Source organism: Panicum virgatum, chromosome 2K (assembly GCF_016808335.1).
Source record: "Panicum virgatum strain AP13 chromosome 2K, P.virgatum_v5, whole genome shotgun sequence".
NCBI classification, from domain to species: domain Eukaryota; kingdom Viridiplantae; phylum Streptophyta; class Magnoliopsida; order Poales; family Poaceae; genus Panicum; species Panicum virgatum.
The window spans coordinates 18,969,941-18,990,002 of NC_053137.1; the positions used below are offsets into that span (position 1 = coordinate 18,969,941).

The 20,062-nt window shown below is 44.0% G+C and overlaps 3 protein-coding genes and 1 pseudogene across 4 annotated transcripts; 2 read left to right on the top strand and 2 right to left on the bottom strand.

The window, feature by feature from the left end:
* The first annotated feature begins 187 nt into the window (after positions 1-187).
* Positions 188-1,783, top strand: LOC120695177 (ATP-dependent DNA helicase pif1-like). The gene has a single exon (XM_039978481.1). The coding sequence runs from the start codon at positions 188-190 to the stop codon at positions 1,781-1,783; it is 1,596 nt and encodes a 531-aa protein (XP_039834415.1).
* Positions 1,784-1,870: 87 nt separating this feature from the next.
* Positions 1,871-4,075, top strand: LOC120695178 (annotated as a pseudogene).
* Positions 4,076-10,215: 6,140 nt separating this feature from the next.
* LOC120695964 lies at positions 10,216-11,598 on the bottom strand. 2 transcript variants are annotated; one of them, XM_039979153.1, is made up of 2 exons: positions 11,480-11,598; positions 10,216-11,018 (listed from the first exon to the last, which is right to left on the bottom strand). In XM_039979153.1, the coding sequence occupies exon 2, from the start codon at positions 11,007-11,009 to the stop codon at positions 10,446-10,448; it is 564 nt and encodes a 187-aa protein (XP_039835087.1). In that variant the 5' UTR covers positions 11,010-11,018; positions 11,480-11,598; the 3' UTR covers positions 10,216-10,445. The 2 variants fall into 2 exon arrangements, with proteins under 2 accessions (XP_039835087.1, XP_039835088.1); XM_039979154.1 differs by having other exon boundaries at positions 10,216-11,047; positions 11,480-11,596.
* Positions 11,599-18,966: 7,368 nt separating this feature from the next.
* On the bottom strand, positions 18,967-19,623 carry LOC120695965 (adenylate isopentenyltransferase 1, chloroplastic-like). The gene has a single exon (XM_039979155.1). The coding sequence runs from the start codon at positions 19,621-19,623 to the stop codon at positions 18,967-18,969; it is 657 nt and encodes a 218-aa protein (XP_039835089.1).
* Positions 19,624-20,062: the final 439 nt, after the last annotated feature.

Below are 20,062 nucleotides of genomic sequence, written 5' to 3' on the forward strand. Positions count from 1 at the left end.
CTATAATACTTTTTTGCTCTGTTTGTGATGCACCTTCTTTATTTTCTGAGTTCTATACGTACTTCACTGATGATATACACCATAAAATTAGAAAGATGGTAGGCCTGCCTCGTTATAAAGTGCCAGAAGAACATATGAGAAATCATGTCCTACTTGAACTCGATAGATTGTCAAGAATGGTGCCTCAATGACTGATTATGGCCTACCAAATCCTGATCCAACCCTTTGCAGCAAGGTGAAAAATAGATTGATGGCTGAGGAATTAGCTTACGACAGTGAAATGCTCTTGCATGTGCATGAAACTCTCATTAACCAATTAAACTATGAACAGAGGCATATATATGATGTTGTCATACAGTCAGTTTATGGGAAAACTGGTCGGTGCTTTTTTGTATATGGGTATGGTGGAACTGGGAAGACATTTCTTTGGAATGCAATCATTTCCCGCTTGCGATCGGAGAAACACATTGTTCTTGCTGTAGCTTCATCAGGGGTTGCTGCGCTCTTGCTCCTTGGAGGCCGTACTGCGCATTCTCGATTTAAAATTCCCATTGTTATTGATGAGTCGTCGATGTGTGATATTAAAAGGGGTACTTTCCTTGCTGATTTAATAGTGCAGAGTTCTCTGGTAATATGGGATGAGGCTCCTATGACTCACCGCCATTGTTTTGAGTCGTTGGATCGTAGTATGCGTGACATTCTTGGTCAATTGGACTCCTCAAATTCTGACCGGATGTTTGGTGGGAAGACAATGTTACTTGGTGGAGATTTCCGGCAAGTGCTGCCCGTAGTTGAGGGTGGTAATAGGCTAGACACAATTGATGCATCAATCACCAACTCTTATTTGTGGGACCATGTTAAGATACTAAAACTTACAACCAACATGCGCATACTTGGGATGGGGAGGAGTGGTTTAGCAGCTAAGGAGGTGAAAGACTTCAGTGACTGGGTATTGAGTGTTGGTGATGGTACTACAAAAGGTACCGCTGAGATTGATGACGGGGACTCGGAGCTGATTGAGATACCAAGTGACATCTTAGTCCCAAGACTAGATTCTGCTATCGATGATATTATAAGTTCTACTTATCCCAACTTGGGGGCATCATATTCAGACCCAACCTACCTGAGGGAAAGGGCTATTATAGCTCCGAAGAACGACACCATCGACGAAATTAATAGCCGTATTCTTTCTTTAGTTCCAGGCAATGAAAAGGTATACCTCAGCTCAGATACATTGGTTGAATCCTCAAAGGAGAATGGTAATCTAGACTTGCTTTACCCTGTTGAGTTCTTAAATTCGCTCCAATTTAAAGGTATCCCTCATCACAAGCTTATGCTTAAGGTTGGCTCCCCTGTCATGCTACTGCACAATTTAAATCAGAGCGCTGGCCTTTGCAATGGTACACGTCTTATAATAACACAGTTAGGTGCTCGGGTATTGGAGGCTCAAATTATAACTGGATCACACATTGGTGACAAGGTACTTCTTCCTCGGATTGCCTTGCATGTATCAAGCGCTAAATGGCCATTTGTTCTTAGTAGGCGGCAATTTCCAGTTTGTTTGTGTTATGCAATGACCATAAACAAGAGCCAAGGGCAAACTTTACAGAATATTGGCCTATACTTGCCACGCCCAGTTTTCTCCCATGGTCAGCTCTATGTTGCTATATCACGTGTAACATCTAGGAAGGGCCTTAGGATCCTAATTGACGATGATACAGACCCAAATACCAATGCTACCCAAAATATTGTCTACAAAGAAATCCTCCGATCCCTTTGGTAATTTTCCTATGCATTCTCATCTCCACACACCCCATGCCATCTAGGCTATATCTTTATGTCTAGCGCCCTTAGCGTGCATCCGCATCTTATATTTTTTTAAATATCACATACCACAATCCTCCATTTGACAACAGTTTCATTTGTTTCCTTGCTGATTGATCTGGTAACAGATGGAGTACAACTTATTGTCACAAATAAATCCATCGAGACACAATTGGTGCATTAGGGTTAGAGTTGCTAGGATGTGGATGGTATCTGGGACCTCTAAGGGGAGGTCTTTTAGTGGTATGGAACTTGTTCTAGTTGATGAAGAGGTACGACACTTTACATATGCATCTGACATATTTTCCTTAGTAGTTGCTATGTGATTTTCAATTTTTGGTGCATCAGGGCATAGGCATTACAGCTTCCATTGGGCAAAAAGACATGAACAAATTTGCCAAACTTCTAGTGGAAGGTCGCTCTTATATGATAAAAAATTTTCAAGTTAGTTGGCAAGTAAGGAAGTTCAACGCTGTTCCCAACAAACAATCAATCTTCTTGACATCGGCTGTTGAGGAATTATCTGCTGACTTGGCCACAGATATGCCGCATTACTTTTTTAACTTCGTTGACTTTGAGGATTTAGATCACAAGGGAAGGAAAGGAGATGGTTTAGTAGGTACGCACCCTCAATAATTATTTATGTTCCAGCCTTTGGTTCTACATTAGGCAGGGCATTTTCCATTGTATGATGATACCCTGAATGATTGGGCAACAGATGTTATTGGTCAACTTACAACCATCCATCTAGTGGTGTAGAGTAGTGGTTTGAATGGCTCTTCTGTTAGGAGATCAGTGGAGATACGTGATCTAAGGTTTGCTCCAAGCTGATTTACAACGTTTCTAGGGTTCCTGTGTTTCTAATGAGCATAATGTTGCAGTGATCGGGTTTTGCCCGTAACATTATGGGGGGAACACGCAACATCTTTTGAGGATGAGTTCCTTATTGAGACCATTGGGAATGATGAGCCGGTTGTTATCATTTTTGCTGGGATGCAGGTGAAGACGTTCTTTGGTGGGTATTAGTACTTCCCTTGCTAATCATCAGTTATGTACTATGGGTGTCAGGCCCACCTTGCTGTGTTCTAACCCACCAAACTGAATGCAAAAATAGGTGCTACAACTTGTGCAAGCGGTTCTGCAACGAAGTGGTATATCAACATTGATACCCCTGAAGTTAATGCTTTCCGTGCTAGGTTGCCTACTGTGCACCCAGTTATTTACCTTTGCCACGTATTGCATGCATATGTGTTCTAAGGTGCACTTTATTCTGCTTGCAGCTTAGAGGGAAGAGGTTCCGAGGTCGTGCTCCTACCGGGGGATGGTGGTGCGGCTGCAGGCGCTATTGACGATGCAACATCTAATAGGAAAAGCATATCGGAGCTCCTCTCCTTGGATCCTCACGACAACAATGTAAGCCTGTTTCTAAGGGTAGGTCCATGTAAAGTTTTTATGTGAAAGTAACAAATTCTACCTTGTTTTGTGTACCAGGATGTCCGTTTTACTTGCGATGCAAAGATTAAAGAAATTGATGTTACAAATGGTTGGTGGTACAAAGGGTGCAGTAAGTGCAAGGGAGGGCTAAAGCCAACTTTTGAAGGATTTGAATGTACTAACTGTGATGAAATGAAGCCAGTAGTCATTCCCAGGTAGCCCTTATAATTTGATACTGCATTCCCTTCCAAATCCCCGTCTTGTAATTTATTTTTGACGTGCCTTATATTGGTATCTTAGTTACAATCTAAATGTGGTTATCGAGGACAACACTGGCCGTGCAAAAATATTTCTGTTTGGAGGTGTGGCTGAGCAGGTTGTGCGGCGGACTGCCGCTGGCCTCGTGGAAGAAAGTTCATCCAACCAAATTTTGTTGCCAGCATCCCTCCGCAGCCTTGTTGGGCGGAGGTATGTGTTTCAGGTGGTTATCAGTGAGCAAACCTTTAGAACTGGGCAGCTCTGTTTCCAAGCTAGGAGGGTGTTCGTGGCTCCAACTGTTGCTGGGGAGCAATCTAGATGTGCTAGTGGCGATGTGCGTGGTCCTCCTGGTGGTTCGTCCGCAGCTGGGAGCTCTGGAAAGAAAACCGAAGATGGTCCTACCATAACTGAAGTGGTCTTAGATCCAGAAGGTGGACCCACAACGCCTCCTGATGGCAAGAACTCATCGACTAAGGGAAAGGAGGTCCCCCTGGAGCTAATGAAGAGTCTGGGTATGTACCTTTGTCCTCTATGTGATAGTTTGCTGTGGCACTATTAGAATATATTATTATAGCACAGTTCCTACGTCCTTGAGGGGTGCAGAGGCAACACCAAATAATAAAGCAGGGAGCACTTGTGCCGGCAGCCTAATAGTAGTTTTTATGGTGCAGAAGTGCTCTAGGTAAACGTTCGCGGTCTGCTCGGAAGGAATTATTCACCTCGAAGAAGGAGAAGGCTAGGTAACTTATGTTTTGGCCTGCCGCACTGTTGGTTAACATTGTACATCTAATTTGACTTTGAATACTTTAACTTTACAGTGCCGATTAGGCCTGTGGCTCCACAACGTCACCTATCGACTCCTGCTCCTCTGGTTCCACCAAACAGTGCTTGCTGCGTATGCCTTGTTCTGGTGCCCTGTGCCCTGATCGCCAGTTCACCACTCTGTCCTTATAAGCTTGTCGAGGAATAAAGGGTTGGCTGCTTCGCCTGCATGCTTCGTCTATGTATTGCAGTTGTGTCGGCCTCCGGCTTGGTGCTACCTGTATTCCGAAGGCCACTTTGTTATTTTAGTGTAGAAGAATATTTATGTTTAGGAGTATTTTAGTATAATATTTGTATTAGGGCCCTTTCCCTTTGGGTTGATGACTCCGTGCCACCTTGGTGGTAGCCATGGAAAGTATTGAGGTATCGATCAATAATTTGTAGGGCCTCCTGGTCGTTTGTTTGGATGCTTTTTTTTTGCGACAGATGTTTGGATGCTTATTTGATATTGGGTTATCATCAGGTGTATATTGAATAATCTTATGCCAAGCTATGTGTAATGTATGTTACAATGTCAGCATTGTTTTCATTATGCTGTTTTTTCTATCCATATTAATTTAGCACTATGCAGAGGCCAACACGAATCGTTTGCTAGGAGAGATAATATTTCTAATTTTCTCACGAGCGCATTTTGCCGACTAAATAATATTTAGTCAGGGAATGCTCCCTTAAAACTGCTTTTAGGTGGAACTCATGCCCTTTTGGGTAAAGAATTTTACCACTTCCATCAGCCCAAAGTAGACCGCGTGAATCCATTCTTGATCCACTCCCCTTGTCACCTCATTTCTATGTGGCCTGTCGCCGATCGGTGTGCCATAGATCAGCTTTCCACGATAAGGCGCAATGGCCCCCTCCCATGCGTACCTGCAGGTGGTCCGGGTATGTACTGTTTGTCGGGATGACCGGCTTGATTGCCCCCCGTAACTCTACGACGGTTTCCACATGCCTGTTTGGGCCACTGCCGTCCCTGCCTCCATGGAAGCTAACTCTGCGTGGTCTCATTATTGCAGGGACAACTGTAAGATTTTAGGGACTAGGACAAGACAAAGTCAAGCGCCTTCTCAGTAGTAATAATCAGACTAGGAATGTTATTGCCGTAGACACAACCTGTGCATGCAGAAAACATTCATGTGCAAAATTATATGTATTGACTAGAGTGGTTTTCCGTAACATTTCTAGGAGTGAAGTTGGTGATAATAGCATCAATATCAAATTCACCGGATAATTTCTTGTCGACGCATGCACTTGATACAGTGGTATGAGGTGGAACCACAAAAATATTACGGATATTATCATGTGGACAACCCTGGAAGCCCAGTATCTGCTGTCCTTCGACGTTCGGTCAACCAATAATTAATGGGCAGTTGCAATTAACATGTCCTTGCAGCCACGTATAAAACAAGACTTGCGGTGCTTGAGAGGAACCACCGTTCCTTCCCTCCCCAAATTATCTGGAGCGTTAATGTATGTAGGAGTGTTTTATTTTAATCGAGGGTTGTTCAGTCATTTTATCCAACACAGGTACATCTCGCTGTTCCTTGTTCTGGAAGGCCATCCTTGGCTGCTTCAATTTTGACCTCAATCAGCGGTCAGCATCCACCTCTGGCCCGCCGGCGGTAGCCTGCCTTCCTTCACGGCCGGCGCACGGCCCTCCCTCGAGGCCTAGACGTCGGCTAGCACACCACCTGTGCGGCGGCGACTTGAGAATGAACTTTCCCTGCAGCGGTGGCAAGCAGCGCGTGCCTCTCCTTTGACTGGCCACCATGCCCGCATGCAGCTCTTCCCCGCCTGCGGCAGCCTGCGTATGGCCCTCCTTCGACCAGCCATCCACGTTTAGTTGAAAGGATAATAAAGAAAAATGCTAAAATATTCTTGCCATTATAGAATTTTGGACTAAATATTTTTTTATTTATAGAATGGCAAAAGAGATAATAAGTGTAATGTATATTGTATATATATATAATTAGTTTAAAAATAATGGTTGTACAAACTAACAGAGCCGTAAAAATAAAATTAGGTTACAGTTTAAATTGGAGATCCCCACTCTAAATAAAAGTGAAATAGCTTGCTAAGCCGAGGATGAAAGTGTGGGCCCTAAAATAAAAGTAGTTTAGACCTTAAATGGAAGATCTAGCATGGTCGATAGAATAAAATAACTAACTAAATTGATGATGAAAGTGTGCTGGATGCGGTGGGCAGGTTAGAGCACTACGGTAGTGGGTACCTGCACGCATGCTATACACAAGACGCTGCAATGACCAGGCACTGGCAGCTGGTCGACCTGTTCTCTGATCTGACAATTTGGTTTCGCCTATTTAGGTTCGATCAGGTTTGCGACGCAGCTGCCTCCGGATGCAAAAAGATGCGCTACGTGCCTTCATTTTCCCGAATCCCGATGCTGCGGCCGGCTCTAAAAGCAAAAAGGTGCAACACTTGGTGTTCTGAGGCTTCGTATATGGACTGTTGGGCCCCCTTTTTCCTTGGGCCCTCGACGGTCGCCTCTGCTGCATGAGCCTGTGGCCGGCACCACCCGGCGCTTGCCCGCTCTGACCTCCATCGATGGCGCCGGCTTTGAAGAGTCTAATAACGAGAGCGTGGGATTACGCAAATGAGCAGGTGAGCTCGGCTCCCTTGGTCGGCCCTACCTTTTTACATAATGATACGTCTATATATATATATATATATATATATATATATATATATATATATATATATATATGCACCGCTACTATGTGCATTTCCATTGAATGCTATGTGCACTACTATGTTTCTACATAAAAGTCTAGTTTCCTAGCCCTTACAAAAAAAAGTCCCTTTGTAGTTTAGAACTTGTATTGTTTCCAAGGTCCTCGTATTTTGATGGGAACTCTTCCAGACGCTTGCCAGTGCTCATTGATGGGAACCCTCTACCGACATACTTGAAGAGAGTCCTCGCCGTCTAATCATTTGCGTAGATACAACCATAACCTTGTTTATCCAAACAACTGGCACGTCACATTGCTTAGATTTAGGCAAGTACCAACCGCCATATATACACATTGTTGCCGCTAATTTTTACCTAGTGCCACAACTACCCTGGTGCATATGGTCAATACAGGCACCCGCGTCATTTACTCTGCCAAGTTTTAGATGGAACGCCCTGCTCACCACTTCTCACACCAAGAGTGGTGTCATTGGCATAGGTCAGTGGAACGGTGCACGTGATGGTCGGGCCTTGCGTCGTCTACGGCTTCGAGGTGGCATAACCTCCTGCTCTTTGAGTGAGCGGCTATGTGGTCCTGTTTCTTGCATCTTGAGTAAACCTCTGGATGGTGTGACCTCCTTCTTCCTTGTTTTACAAGTGTCACGGATCACATCATGCAAGGGACGACATCGGAGGCTCACTGCAGAATTTCCTGTGCTGGTGTGCGCCTCACCTTCTAACTGAATGCAAAAGAGAAAGGAGCAGTCATAGGGTGTGCCAGTTTTTTTGGCAACTTTATTATTTGTAGAGGATAAATTAGACAGGTCTTTATACCTTGCATTGCACCGAGCAAAACCTGACAGCATCCTTTAGGCCCCTGTTGCATACCACGCATGCGAACCTTTGGGGGCGACGCTTGAGACCCAGTGGAGAATAAGCAACACATGATCTTTTTATGAGATGGATTACCCTGATACCGTTGATGCTATATATTTGTATTCCTGTTATATCTATCACACCTGGTAGATCTACTACTCGCAACACTTCACTTAATGATGCCTTCCGCACCTGCTCGATGATTGCTTATTTAGGCTCCTCCTGTGTGAATGGGTACAAACAACAACAGAATAGTGTATTTTTTTTTACAAAAGTGGCAAATAAAAGAACCTGGAGTATGCGATGAGATGTGTTGTCTACATGACAATGAAAACATATAGCCTCTTCATTCAGCCCTTGGCAGTCCAGACAAAAGTAGACGCACATGTTTTTTCTAAGGTCGTAGTGCACTGCACATGGGTGGCCAAATTCGCTGCAGAGCAGTGTGGCCATCCGGTCAGCCCCTATGCCTACAGCAGCCATCGCTCCCACTGCAAAAGGTGGCATACATTTATAGATTTCATCTGCCGGAGGAGGACCTCTTACATCTACTAAACAATGTGCCCAACAGTATTACAGTCGGCAGCCTCCATCCAAATATCTAACAAAGGTAGATCGAAATGATGGTCAAAATGTATGACGAGGCAGATAACCACTTTGGCAAGCAAATTGGCAAATGTGATGGGACAAACTTTGGGAACTTTTGGATACAGAAACAGGCAAACACCAAAAAGGGAGGAGCTTTGGAGTCAAAGATGCACGTGGATAAAATTTTCAACAAAAATCAATTACATTAGGCTTCGCGAGCACAGGTGGTCTATAGTTGTAATACTTGTATTGAAAATTCATAGACGATTGCTGATCTTCACCAATAATCAATGAAAAGCCCACCCGATCTAAAAAGGGGTATAACAAAATGAATGAAGCATAAAGCTTGCTCATGGGTGGTGTTAGGTACTTCCACCTATTCGCCGAACATCCTCTGTACAAGTACCGGTCCTAGTATATGGTTATATTAGAAATATTGTACTAGGTTCTTGGTTTTATGGTGATAGGCGCGGGGTGTGTGGGAAGGGGAGGGGGTGGAGAGCATGGAGGTAATGCCCTCGAAGGAGCATATATATGGTCTATTTAAAGGGATGCACTGTTTTTAGATGGGAAAACCCCTTATAGAAAAAAAAGTGTTCCGTGTTTCCTTGGTGCACGCAATTGATGGAACATAGACAAGGCAGACCATAGACTGAAAAGTGGCATTTACTTTCATTTGCCAGACCTGTACTTCATGTTGGTCTACATTGTGCACGTCAAATCTGCTCACTTGTTTTGTTTCTGTCACATTGCATCACATCAATACAGTCCATATGCATAGACTGTGTTTAGGTCGCGAAAAAGTTGGGTTTTCATAATGTAGTCTGTCTCGATGTTATTTGACAACTAATGTCCCATCGTGGACTAACTAGACTTAAAAGATTAATCTCATATGAAACAGTTATATTGTGCAATTAGTTTATTTGGCAGCTCCATTTAATATTCTATACATGTGTCCCAAGATTCGATGCGGCACGTCCTGCAGAATTTTTTTTTCCAAAAATAAACATGGCCATAGTTGATTTAAACCGATTGCTCGCAAGAGGGGATACAAGAAACATCGGCTCAACACGCTTTTTATATATGTACTCACTCCATCCATAGAACAATGCAACTCTCTTTTCGAGCAGTCAACAAGTTCAAATTTTACCAAACTTGTGCAGTAAATTACATTCATGTATGCCTTTGAATGGATGTGGCACGACAATTATATTTAATAACTAATTAAGTGTTGCCTATTTTATACAATAAGCATTAGCATTATCTTGTACAAATCAATCGAAACATGAACTGTTTGGTTCACCGATTAGCGGGATTTGTATTTTTTTGTGGGCGGATGGAGTACAACCAACACCAATTAGATATGCTTTTGATATTTGCTCCCTCCGTTCCAAAGAACAAGTTATTCTAGAATTTAGAGTTTGTCCCTAAAAAGGACTCATTTTACTCTATTTACAAAATGTATCTTCCCATAAAAACCAATTAGTGCAAAAAATGAGTAAAAAATAGAGTAAACATGTTTATTTTACCGTATTATTAATTTTCCCAACAATTACTATGATTACTTGTTATTTTTGGTATACAGGGAGTACAACCACCGTGCCCATATTCTTTAAATGGCCACCTAACACTATCACCTACACCGCCTCTAGAAATTGCTTATGCCTCCAAGTACCATGCATTCAATAGCAAAAAACAACATCAAAACTCTGGAAATAGCTCATGCCTCCAAGTACCATGCATTCAATAGCGAAAAGACAACATCAAGACGTACAACCAGTCCTCTTTTTTAAGATGCGACACTAATATATAATAGGTACTTGAAACCATTACTACTATCAGCACCATTAGTTGAGCTGCAGGTACCTTCCTAGGACACAGAATTACTATATATAACACATTGACCAGTACTTGCACAGATGGAAACCTAGTACCGCAGCAATTTATATTATGTGCCTTCCTACTTAACTTCCATGAATTCCTCCATTGTAGTGTTATCTCCATCCAAGTGGTCGTTCTTGCTAGTGGGCTCCTTATCTTCCTTTTCACCTTCTGTGCGCCCAACTATCTTTTCCTCCAGCCTCGATATTTCTTCTTCCATCCTAGCATTCTCTGCAAGTAATTTATTGTGCTTGTTTTGTAGGTACGCGTTGTTCCTCTCAAGTACATCTCTTTCGTCGATGAGTTCCTTGCATACCTTAGCAATATTCATGACTCTTTTCTTCCACAGCTTCAGTTGTTTCCTGCTGAAATCATTGATCTTGACGAGACCATATTTCTCCAGAGTATTGACAACTTTATGAGCGGCCTTCCCAACAGCTCTTCTTGCGGAAACTGATGACTTGCCTGTGAATTCTTGTTGGCCTCTGTATCCCATGGATACCCAGTTCACATGGTCCACTTCTATGGTAGCATGGAACGTTCCGCTCTCTCCCTTCTCATACGCTATTTTTGGTTCCTCCAATCCAAGATGATCTATGATTTGTGCTAGAGTCTTCACATAACTTATGGTCAATTTTGCCATCTGGCCTCCCTGGAATGGTATTTAAGAACAATTAGGGCCTGCATGCCATTATATGAGACATATGACTTAGAGTACAGAAAATCTTGAATCTAGGATGCGTGAGGCTACATTATTTCTTAACAATTAAAGGCTAACTGAATCAGAAAGTTAATTATGCTTTGAAAATGTGTAATAAGGATATCTACTCATCCTGGTGCTCCTTTTTTACGCTTCTACCACCATCGCTATCGACCGGCGGAGCTCGGTTACCCATGTCTAGCAGGGAGTTGCCTTATCATCCATCTATCTCTAAGGTGCAGGTATGAGAGCTCTCCGAAACTTTCCATGATGTGTTTTCATAGGTGCCTAACGAAAATTCCAGCGGCGAGCAACCCAATAGTAGAAAGTGTGGAATTAAAACTAAACTTTGTATGAACACTAGGAATTTATGAAAATAGGCACAGAAATACACTTGTTATGGCTACACGTACCTTGTCCTATGTGCTCCCTTATTGGTATACTGGTATAGGCTGGCGCTGATCTCTCTTGCTAGCTCCACATGAACTTTATCTTTCATTTTAAGGAGGTTCCTATGATATGTTTGTCGCAGACACAGCAGCACGGATGTCGAGGGTGGCACCTAATTAGTTTTGTCGTGCCAATCGCATTAATTGACCTAATCGGTAGTGGGCATTGATGAAGGTAGGGCCACCGGCCACAAGCTGTTGCAGACAGTGTACATTCCTTATGTCATTTTCACTTGTTCCATCCGATATTGGTGAGCTGCTCCATCGTCTCACATTAATTATTACTTGCTATGCAGTTTTCCACTGTTTTGCGGTAGATATGGATACCCGGCGGAGTATGTGCTTTGTCCGTCCTGAAAAACAATCCAGCCCTAGCTTCTTGAGAGCTCAAACAATTCTAGGTTTCACTAAGTTTTTACAGAACTACTAACATTTAAATCTCCAAATAAATTTAATACAAAATATGTGACATGATTAATCTAGTGGCCCTTATTTTCTAGCATAAATGGTTCCATTGAGATTGGCGTCAACACCTACCATTTGTCCTTGTTGTGTGCCGGTGCGAAGTGACATAACAGTTTGCAATTGGCACCATCAATATTTAATTTGGACTACCCCACCGTATCACAACTTGCAGTTCTCCCCACCAATATTTTTTTAGGATTTCTATCCTTGCTGTCTGCTCCTCTGTCCCAAAAACAAGTGTAGTTTTGGGAGTTGGGCATGAGAAAACCAGTCTCAGTGGGAGTTTTGTAGACACAGTTAGATGGACTGAAAGTTAGCTAACTGTGTTAGTTGGATTTCATGGTGATGAATTTGTTTTCGCATGCCATAAAACTCCAGCCTCCTCTCTACTTGCCATGCCAGCAAAATTGATGATATTTAATATCATAAAACTCTCCATGAAACTCCATTGAGACTGGCCTAAGGAGAGGTAAAAAAGTAGAGAGTGCACATGAAACAAGCGGAGGTAGAGGAGGAGAGGTAAAAAAGTAGAGGGTGCACATGAAACAAGAAGAGGTAGAGGAGGGGAGGTAAAAAGGTAGAGTGTGCGAGAACTATTTTGGGACAAATTTTGAATCATAAAATTACACTTATTTTGGGATGAAGGGAATGCCTTATAGCTGTATCCAAGCGTGTGCCTGCCTATTTATGGAACAAAGTTCTGGACATGCACCTCCAGCATGGTCTCCTTCCAAGTCGGGCATAGAGCAGCGCAAGGTAATTCGAGTTCTCAAGGATCTTGTCATTAATTATTATTGTTCCGCGTGCTCGCATAGCCAAAGAACTCGTCATTAAATTGTTATTGGTGCACATGCTCACATAGCCACTGTGTTGTAGCCCAGCATAGGTGCTGCTGCATCCCCCACTCAAATATTCTATGCACTTTTTAGCACTCGTCCCTTAGCTTTCTTGCTTTGCTACACTTTCTTCCCACTAAAAGCTCTGAATGCCCATGTCAGAAGTACTGCAGCAAATTAGGGATGAAAATTATCAAGTTTTTTCCTGCGACTAAATGGTAGTAACAGCCCAAATCTGAGGGAACGTTCCCTGTACGTTCTATTTGCAAAAAAAAAAATGCTTCCACTGATTTACGTTATATGCCAACTTGTCGTAGAAGTAATATGGACAAGGGAAAGGGCATCATGGAGGAACCAGCGTTCAAGAGTTCGCACGATGATGGCTCTGTGGCGCAAGTATTTCTTTTAGCCAACAACAGCAGCATATGTTCTATATATATATGCCATGGTGCGCATGTTGCTGGTTAGTTAGCCTATATATGAATATGTGCCTGAACGGGAATTAATCCGATATATAGTCTACCTACCTACACATGCATACTTAAACTGTATTTACTTTTTTTTGTGCGTGTAGGGTCAGGTTGTAGTTAACATCTCATGCAAAGGCATCCTCAGACAGATCACTAGTCAGATGGGGGCGACCATTCGTACTGAAGGGGTGTATAAGTTAGATAAGAGTGATAAAAAGGTAGCCTGGCTCACGGTTGGGATCCCCCCCAGAGGCGGCGAAGGCGTGGTAGAGGTTGAAGGTTTCCAAGGAATCCCTTGCATTATGGAGTATGAAGCTCAAGAAAATGTTTCTGAAATGGCAATTTCTCATTTCGTATCAAAGATGAATGTTACCATTAATGATGTGAATCATGCTCCATTCCTGGAAACATATAGGCAGTTGTACCACTATAAGAGCTGGTCCATGATTCTTCAGATGAAACATGAAACTTTGCGTATAGAGAAAAACAGACTATTCAGTGCCCACATGGAACTTTTGAAGCGTTTGAGCTCTATTTGTATTAGATACGGTGATATCCTTCCCTTAGTGTCTTGTGCTTCGCCACCACAACCTGCAAGCATATCTATGGAGCCCGTCATATACACAGGATCGAAGCCACCAAAGACGGGTCACGAGCTGCTTGCCTGCGAATTATTCAATATTGTGCAGGAAAACACCCCCAATGGATGTCCAATTACTGACTAAATGGTAGGCATGTTTGGTATGCCGCGTTTGGTTACTTGCTTTGTCCTCGCAATGGTGCAATAACTAAATATTTTTATGTGCAACATATCTTGCAGGGGTTTATTAATCACCCAAGGATAACAATGGAGGCGCCTTTGAAGCCAAGTACTATCATAATAATATCCTTTGATTATGCTGCTCCCATCTATCTCATGACATGCACCAAATTCTCGCCTGCGTGCTAATGTCCCTACGGGAAAGCTTTAAATGCTTAGAGATGAATGTAGGCACTTCTTAGGTGTTGTAATAGCCGTACAATGACCTATGTGCTAGGTACTTACCAGTATGTAGAACATCAGCTCCCTATCTATGTTGGGAGCATGTAAGGTTGAACACTGTATTCCTCTGAATACTTGTACTGTTATTGGTGTTGTTATTGTTGCTTATGCTACTATTATTCGTCCAAGCTCTATAATTATTATTCCTCCTGCTACCTCCGCTGATATTATTATTACTAATATTACTATTATTATTATTATTATTATTGGTAATACTTAAAGCACTATTACAGCTGGTCCTAGTACATTTAATAGCAGAATGGCTGATATTAGTGGATTGCGTGGTTCCATGTGATGGAATACTGATAACACTATTTTTCGTTGTAAGTGTCCACCATTATATTTTGGTTATCATTCATCGGATCTCTCTATACATAGTTCCTACAAAACTCATAGCATTTGTTTTTTTGTATACTTATAAAATCTGACTAGATAATCCGTTGTTCCCTGAGTACCTATTGCAACTCTATCTTGTGTTATTTTACCAAGAAAGTTCCTCTAGGTAAGGAATTGTAACATCCCTAAAATTCACTAACCAAATTCACTCGCTTAAAATCATTTTCAAAACCTATTGTAAAATATATCTTTTGAGCTCAACTCCTTGATTATCTAATCTTTATCTTATACCTAATATGTCCATCCAATTATTTTTGCCGTTCAAACCCATCGTTGAAGCTAATCATCCTTGCTTCTCTAATCTCTTGCTCGCTCCCTCTAACCTTTGCGCACACAGTGCAGAGGCAAGCTAAGCACTAGAAACAGCAAACCCATCAATGCGCCCATGCACGCAAGCAGCAGCAAGCATGCATGTTGCTAGCTTTCTAACTTGCTACACCACACGAACACAACTACACAAGCAAGCCATGGCAACAGCACGCACCCGTGCTCGAGCAGCTCACTGCTGCGCCCACCCCCCCTGAAACTCGCACGCCATGCCTCGCCACGGACCCACGCCACTTCAGCCTTGCCGCCTCGTCGCACACACCGTCAATACCGCCGTCGTCTCAGCTACAAGCCCACCACTGTGCATGTTGACGCCGAGCTGCCGCAACACACAACCATTGTCCTTGCCGCTCTTCTTGAACAACTCCGTGGCAGCTCACCAAGCCAGGGCCTCCTTAACGTGCTTCTTCCCTGCGTCCACGCGACGCACGCGCCGCGCGCGCCCCGCCCCCACGCGCTCCACGTGCCCGGAAAGCTCGCCGCGCCGCTCGCCTCTGCACAGCCCCGCCTCCTCGCGGCCTGACCCGTCCCGCCGACTTGCGCTCGCCGCGCCGCCCGTCGACCAGCATAGCGCCACCGCCTCGCCGCTCGAGCCCGCACTGCTCGAATAGAGCTCGCACAGAGCCGAGCTGTGCAGCACGACCACGCCACTGCCTACCAGGCCGCCTCGGCATGCTCACCGCGTCAGCGCTGCACCACCCCGGCGACGTGACCGCTCTGGCAGCACCCGCCCCCACACCATTAACGCCGCCCTCGGAGCTTGCCCCGCCGGCCGCCGCGTGCCCCGCTGCCCCGCCCTCTCCACCACCTCCCAGCGCCTATAAATAGGCCGGCGCGCCGCCCTCGACCACCACAAGCCGCCCAGCTCCGTCACCCATCGTCTTCCTCACTCCGATTCCGTCGGTTCCTCTGTTTCTTCCCCAAGAGCATACCCCCGTCGATCTCCTCGCTCAGGCCATCTCGGTCCAATTCCATACACGCTGAGCACCCCCATACCCTCCTATACATACTTCAAGCCAAGCTTTTCCCTAGTGCAGCCTGTGCTGAGCTGCCCACGAGCTCCCGGCCACCGCAACCGTGGCTGCCGCGGCCGCCGTAGCCAACCCCCGTCTCCCATGCCCGGAGTCACCAAAGTAGAACCCCCTCGCCCTCCCCTCTCTCCCCGTGATCTCGGATTCGAGAATGGTGGCCGGAGCTGCCGCCGGCTCGAGCTCGAGCTGCCCAACCATGGCATTGCGGCAGGGGGCAGAACCCGAGCTGCTGTTCTGCCTGCCTTGTTTGTTCTCCTATAAGCACGAACGGGTTTAGTCCTTTATGGACCAATGACATCGTTGCTGGGCCAACCGGCCCAGATGCACTACCCACACGGTCACACATTAAGATAGGCCACAAGCACGTCATGCACTTAATCAGTATTTTTTTTTCGGAATTAATAAAGCTCCCAATCCCATAACTGCAATAACTTCTCCATCCAAACTCCGATTGACTTGATTCTTCTTCCTAAATTCTTCTAAAATCATGTACTATCTTTTCCTCCAATTTTCATATCTTTTTGAGCTCATTTTATTTTATGTTTATGCTTGCTTATGTTATTTGTCGGTTGTGCTGTTTCCGCCGCGTATGACGAAGTAGAACCGATTCCAGAGGAAAAACCAGAGGAGCCGGGAGATCAGGAAACCGCCGCCGCTGATGCGTACGAAAGAGAAGGCAAGTCTCATCGATCCCTTACGTTGACTATGATTGATCCCAAGTAAGGTTAAATATAAAATTTGCTAGACTTAGGGATTGCATGAGACGATACACTGAGGGATTGAGAGAAACCATTGATTGAAGCCATGTTGCATAACGATTTACTGTCAGACTGGCATATTATCATACCTTGTTAATTGATGAAGCTGGAATGGGAATGAGACTAGGGCAGTGTGGAATGTGTTGGAGCATGCGCTACCGTGGTGGTAGACTTGCGACCGAGCGTTGTCGTGGTGACACCTCGGGTTTGGTTGGTTATGGTTGTTGACTGCCCTGATAAACCTTAAGGACCTTGTGTTGTGGTGCCATCTCACCTAACCTACTTTCAGTACGACCACATGAGTTTGTATGGGCAAACCTTAGTCTAATCCCACCGGCTAACCTGGTAGTCGTCCGTGCTGGATATGTTTTGGGGTTAGACCTGGATTGGTCCAGACCCAGGGGTTTGTGGGCGACTAGTCGGGGTTGAGCCATGGCTGGGTGTCGGCTATGACGGAGCCGTCTCTGGACTGTGAAGTGCGTGTGGGTAAAGCGTACAACCTCTGCAGAGTGTACAATCCATTCGAATGGTCCGTGTCCTCGGTTTGGACAGGTTATGGTGTGGACATCTCAACTAGTTGAGCCACCTAGCCCCTGAGATGGATGGCTGTTTGGGTTACCTTTAATACTACATTTGTTATTTATTCTGGTTGATTAATGGACCTTTGCGTATTAATCTGTAACTCCCTCCCCGTAAGGGTGAGGTGGGACTTGCTGAGTACTTTCGTACTCAACCCTTGTTGATTATTTTTTTCAGAGGATCCTGACTTTGTGCCTGAAGATTACGAGTAGATCGTGTCCGCACCCAAGCTGATCGAGTGGAGTCGTGATGGACGAAGAGCTAGTCTTGCATGTCGTTATGCTACTCGTTATCCTGTGGTTGTTTGCAGTAACTTTGTGTTGTCACTTTACTCCTCGTGTACGGGTTGAATAAAGCTCTGTATGACTTTGGACTCCACTTGATGTAACATGTATTGTACCAGAGACTTGCTTTGGTTATTAATACATGGTTTAGCCTCCATCTTTGGGGTCGGGGCGCTTCAGGAATTTAGTGCAAGCACATTCTAGAAAAAAAACACTCCCTCTCTAATCCGAATCCCTGATCTGTGCACATAAGAACTTAAGCTACCGCTGCCTCGCCTGAATACCCAGCTAAACATTAGGCAGCCGCTGTATATGGACTTAGTTAATTAGTTAGCCTTTGAATCAAATGTACCCACGTACTATATTATTCTCCTAGTGCTGTGTTGACGACCAGCCTATGCCTACCAGGTACCTAGGGTTTATGGAATCGAACTTTTATTTCTGTATGCACCTACTCCTTCGTCCACAAAAGAATGCAATTTTAGGATTTGAAAGTTGCCCACAAAAGAATGCAACTCTAGCATACATATCGACTTGGTAGCATGGGATCAACTAATGAATGGATCACGTAGGTGCTTGGCTAAGATCTAAAGCCACGGGTGCTAAATGGAAGAAGAGGCTGGCGTGCAAACTATGGCCAGCACCCTTTTATAGGCCAAACAAGGAAGGGAAGCTGATGGGAGTTTGAATTTTGCGTTCTCTTTTTCGTGGATATTTTTAGTAGCTTCCCATAGTGATGTGATGATTTGGTGTTTGAGTTTATCTTCTCTTTAAAGTATTGTTGTGTAGAGCAACATATGCTTCGGAGAAGCATTAATTTAGTCATTGTTTAGTGCAGTATTTTATTATAGTGCACAACTTCAAATCATTCGCTTTGGTGTTCGAGCCATCGTTTCAGAGGATATACTCGGAACACATGTGTCATTTTATCTATGTATTGTTCTGAGTGAACCATGCTAGAATTGCCTTCTTTCATGGACGGAGGGAGTAAAGTATATATTCAGAAATGGCATACATAGCACTGCCATGCCTTACCCTGTCTGTATTTGTTGGCATAGATAGCATTGGCACGATTTACCAAAGCCAAATAAAAAATTTGGCAAAATTCGGGTCACCCACTATTTATACAATAGGTAAAACTCACCTGTGTATATTACCAAGTCTAGAGGCCCTCACCACCATGGAAACTGAGCAGAAATAGACAGGCCAACCCCAAATATCCACAATATGTCTAATCTTTGCGATCTGCGCTTCTGCGAGAGCTTATGTATTGGATTTCATCTCTTTTATAGAATCACAGAGGCTCTTGCATCCCGCAAAATACTCTCTTAGTTCGGGCACACCGATTGTCCTAGCCAGGCCGCTGTAACCAACAGACTCATGAATTGATACAGAATCAAAATATTCTTTCAGTTCCTTGACCAAACCAGCATCAACCATATCATCAACCCGACGACTGAGGTATTTCTTGAGGACTACCTCATCACACTGGATCCATAGAAGGCAGCTTTGGAACCTTAAAGTTGGTCGGTAACTCTCTACTGCAAAAGGGTCAATGAGGGAGGCATCAAGCTTGTCAACAAGGAATCCATGGATTAGTGAGTTCGATCCACCTACCAGAACTGGTATGTGACCCCGCCTAACAATAGACTCAGTAATTTTGGTCACAGCAGATCGGAAGAGAGGTATAGAAACATCATCGGTAATTTCCGAAATGGCCCCGATGAGGTGATGAGGAATACCATGTCGATCATTTAGGCAGAGCTTGTTGGTGGTGATGTCAAGGCCAGAATAGATCTGCATCTTGTCGGCGTTTACCACTTCACCGCTGATCACCTTGGATACATCAATTGATAGCTTGGTTTTGCCTGTACCAGTAGCACCCATGATCACCACTGGCTTAATCGACAACATCGACATCAAAGATACAATATATGGTGAAACAGATATCGAGATGGAGTGGGGAGAGGAAGGAGAAAGTGCTTCTAGCACAGTGCCTATGGGTTCACTAGGCCATGTTATACAAAGAGTGAAGGGTGTGTGCAATGAGAAAAAGAAAGGTGTTTTAGGACCCATGGACCTTAAGTTTACCGGTAGATGTAATAGCAATAATAGAAATCCGGGTATACGGTAATAGGTCACTAGATCTACCGATTTTATTGCATGCGATGCCATCGTAGGCATTTATACTTCATACACGGTTGCCTAACCAGGTAGATAAGTACAATAAATATAGGCACATACTGCATGTTTTGTTTATCTCATGTTTAACTCAAAATAGTTTATGTGCACTTTCATCCCATGAATACGATAAGTTTTCGTTTATAGCCAACCTTTTCAACATAGGTTTTGGACCAAA

What these genes read in the sequence shown, in the direction of transcription:
- LOC120695177 (XM_039978481.1), top strand. Translation starts at nt 188, where the DNA reads ATGACTGATTATGGCCTACCAAATCCTGATCCAACCCTTTGCAGCAAG.
- LOC120695964 (XM_039979153.1), bottom strand. Translation starts at nt 11,009, where the DNA reads ATGGCAAAATTGACCATAAGTTATGTGAAGACTCTAGCACAAATCATA.
- LOC120695965 (XM_039979155.1), bottom strand. Translation starts at nt 19,623, where the DNA reads ATGTCGATGTTGTCGATTAAGCCAGTGGTGATCATGGGTGCTACTGGT.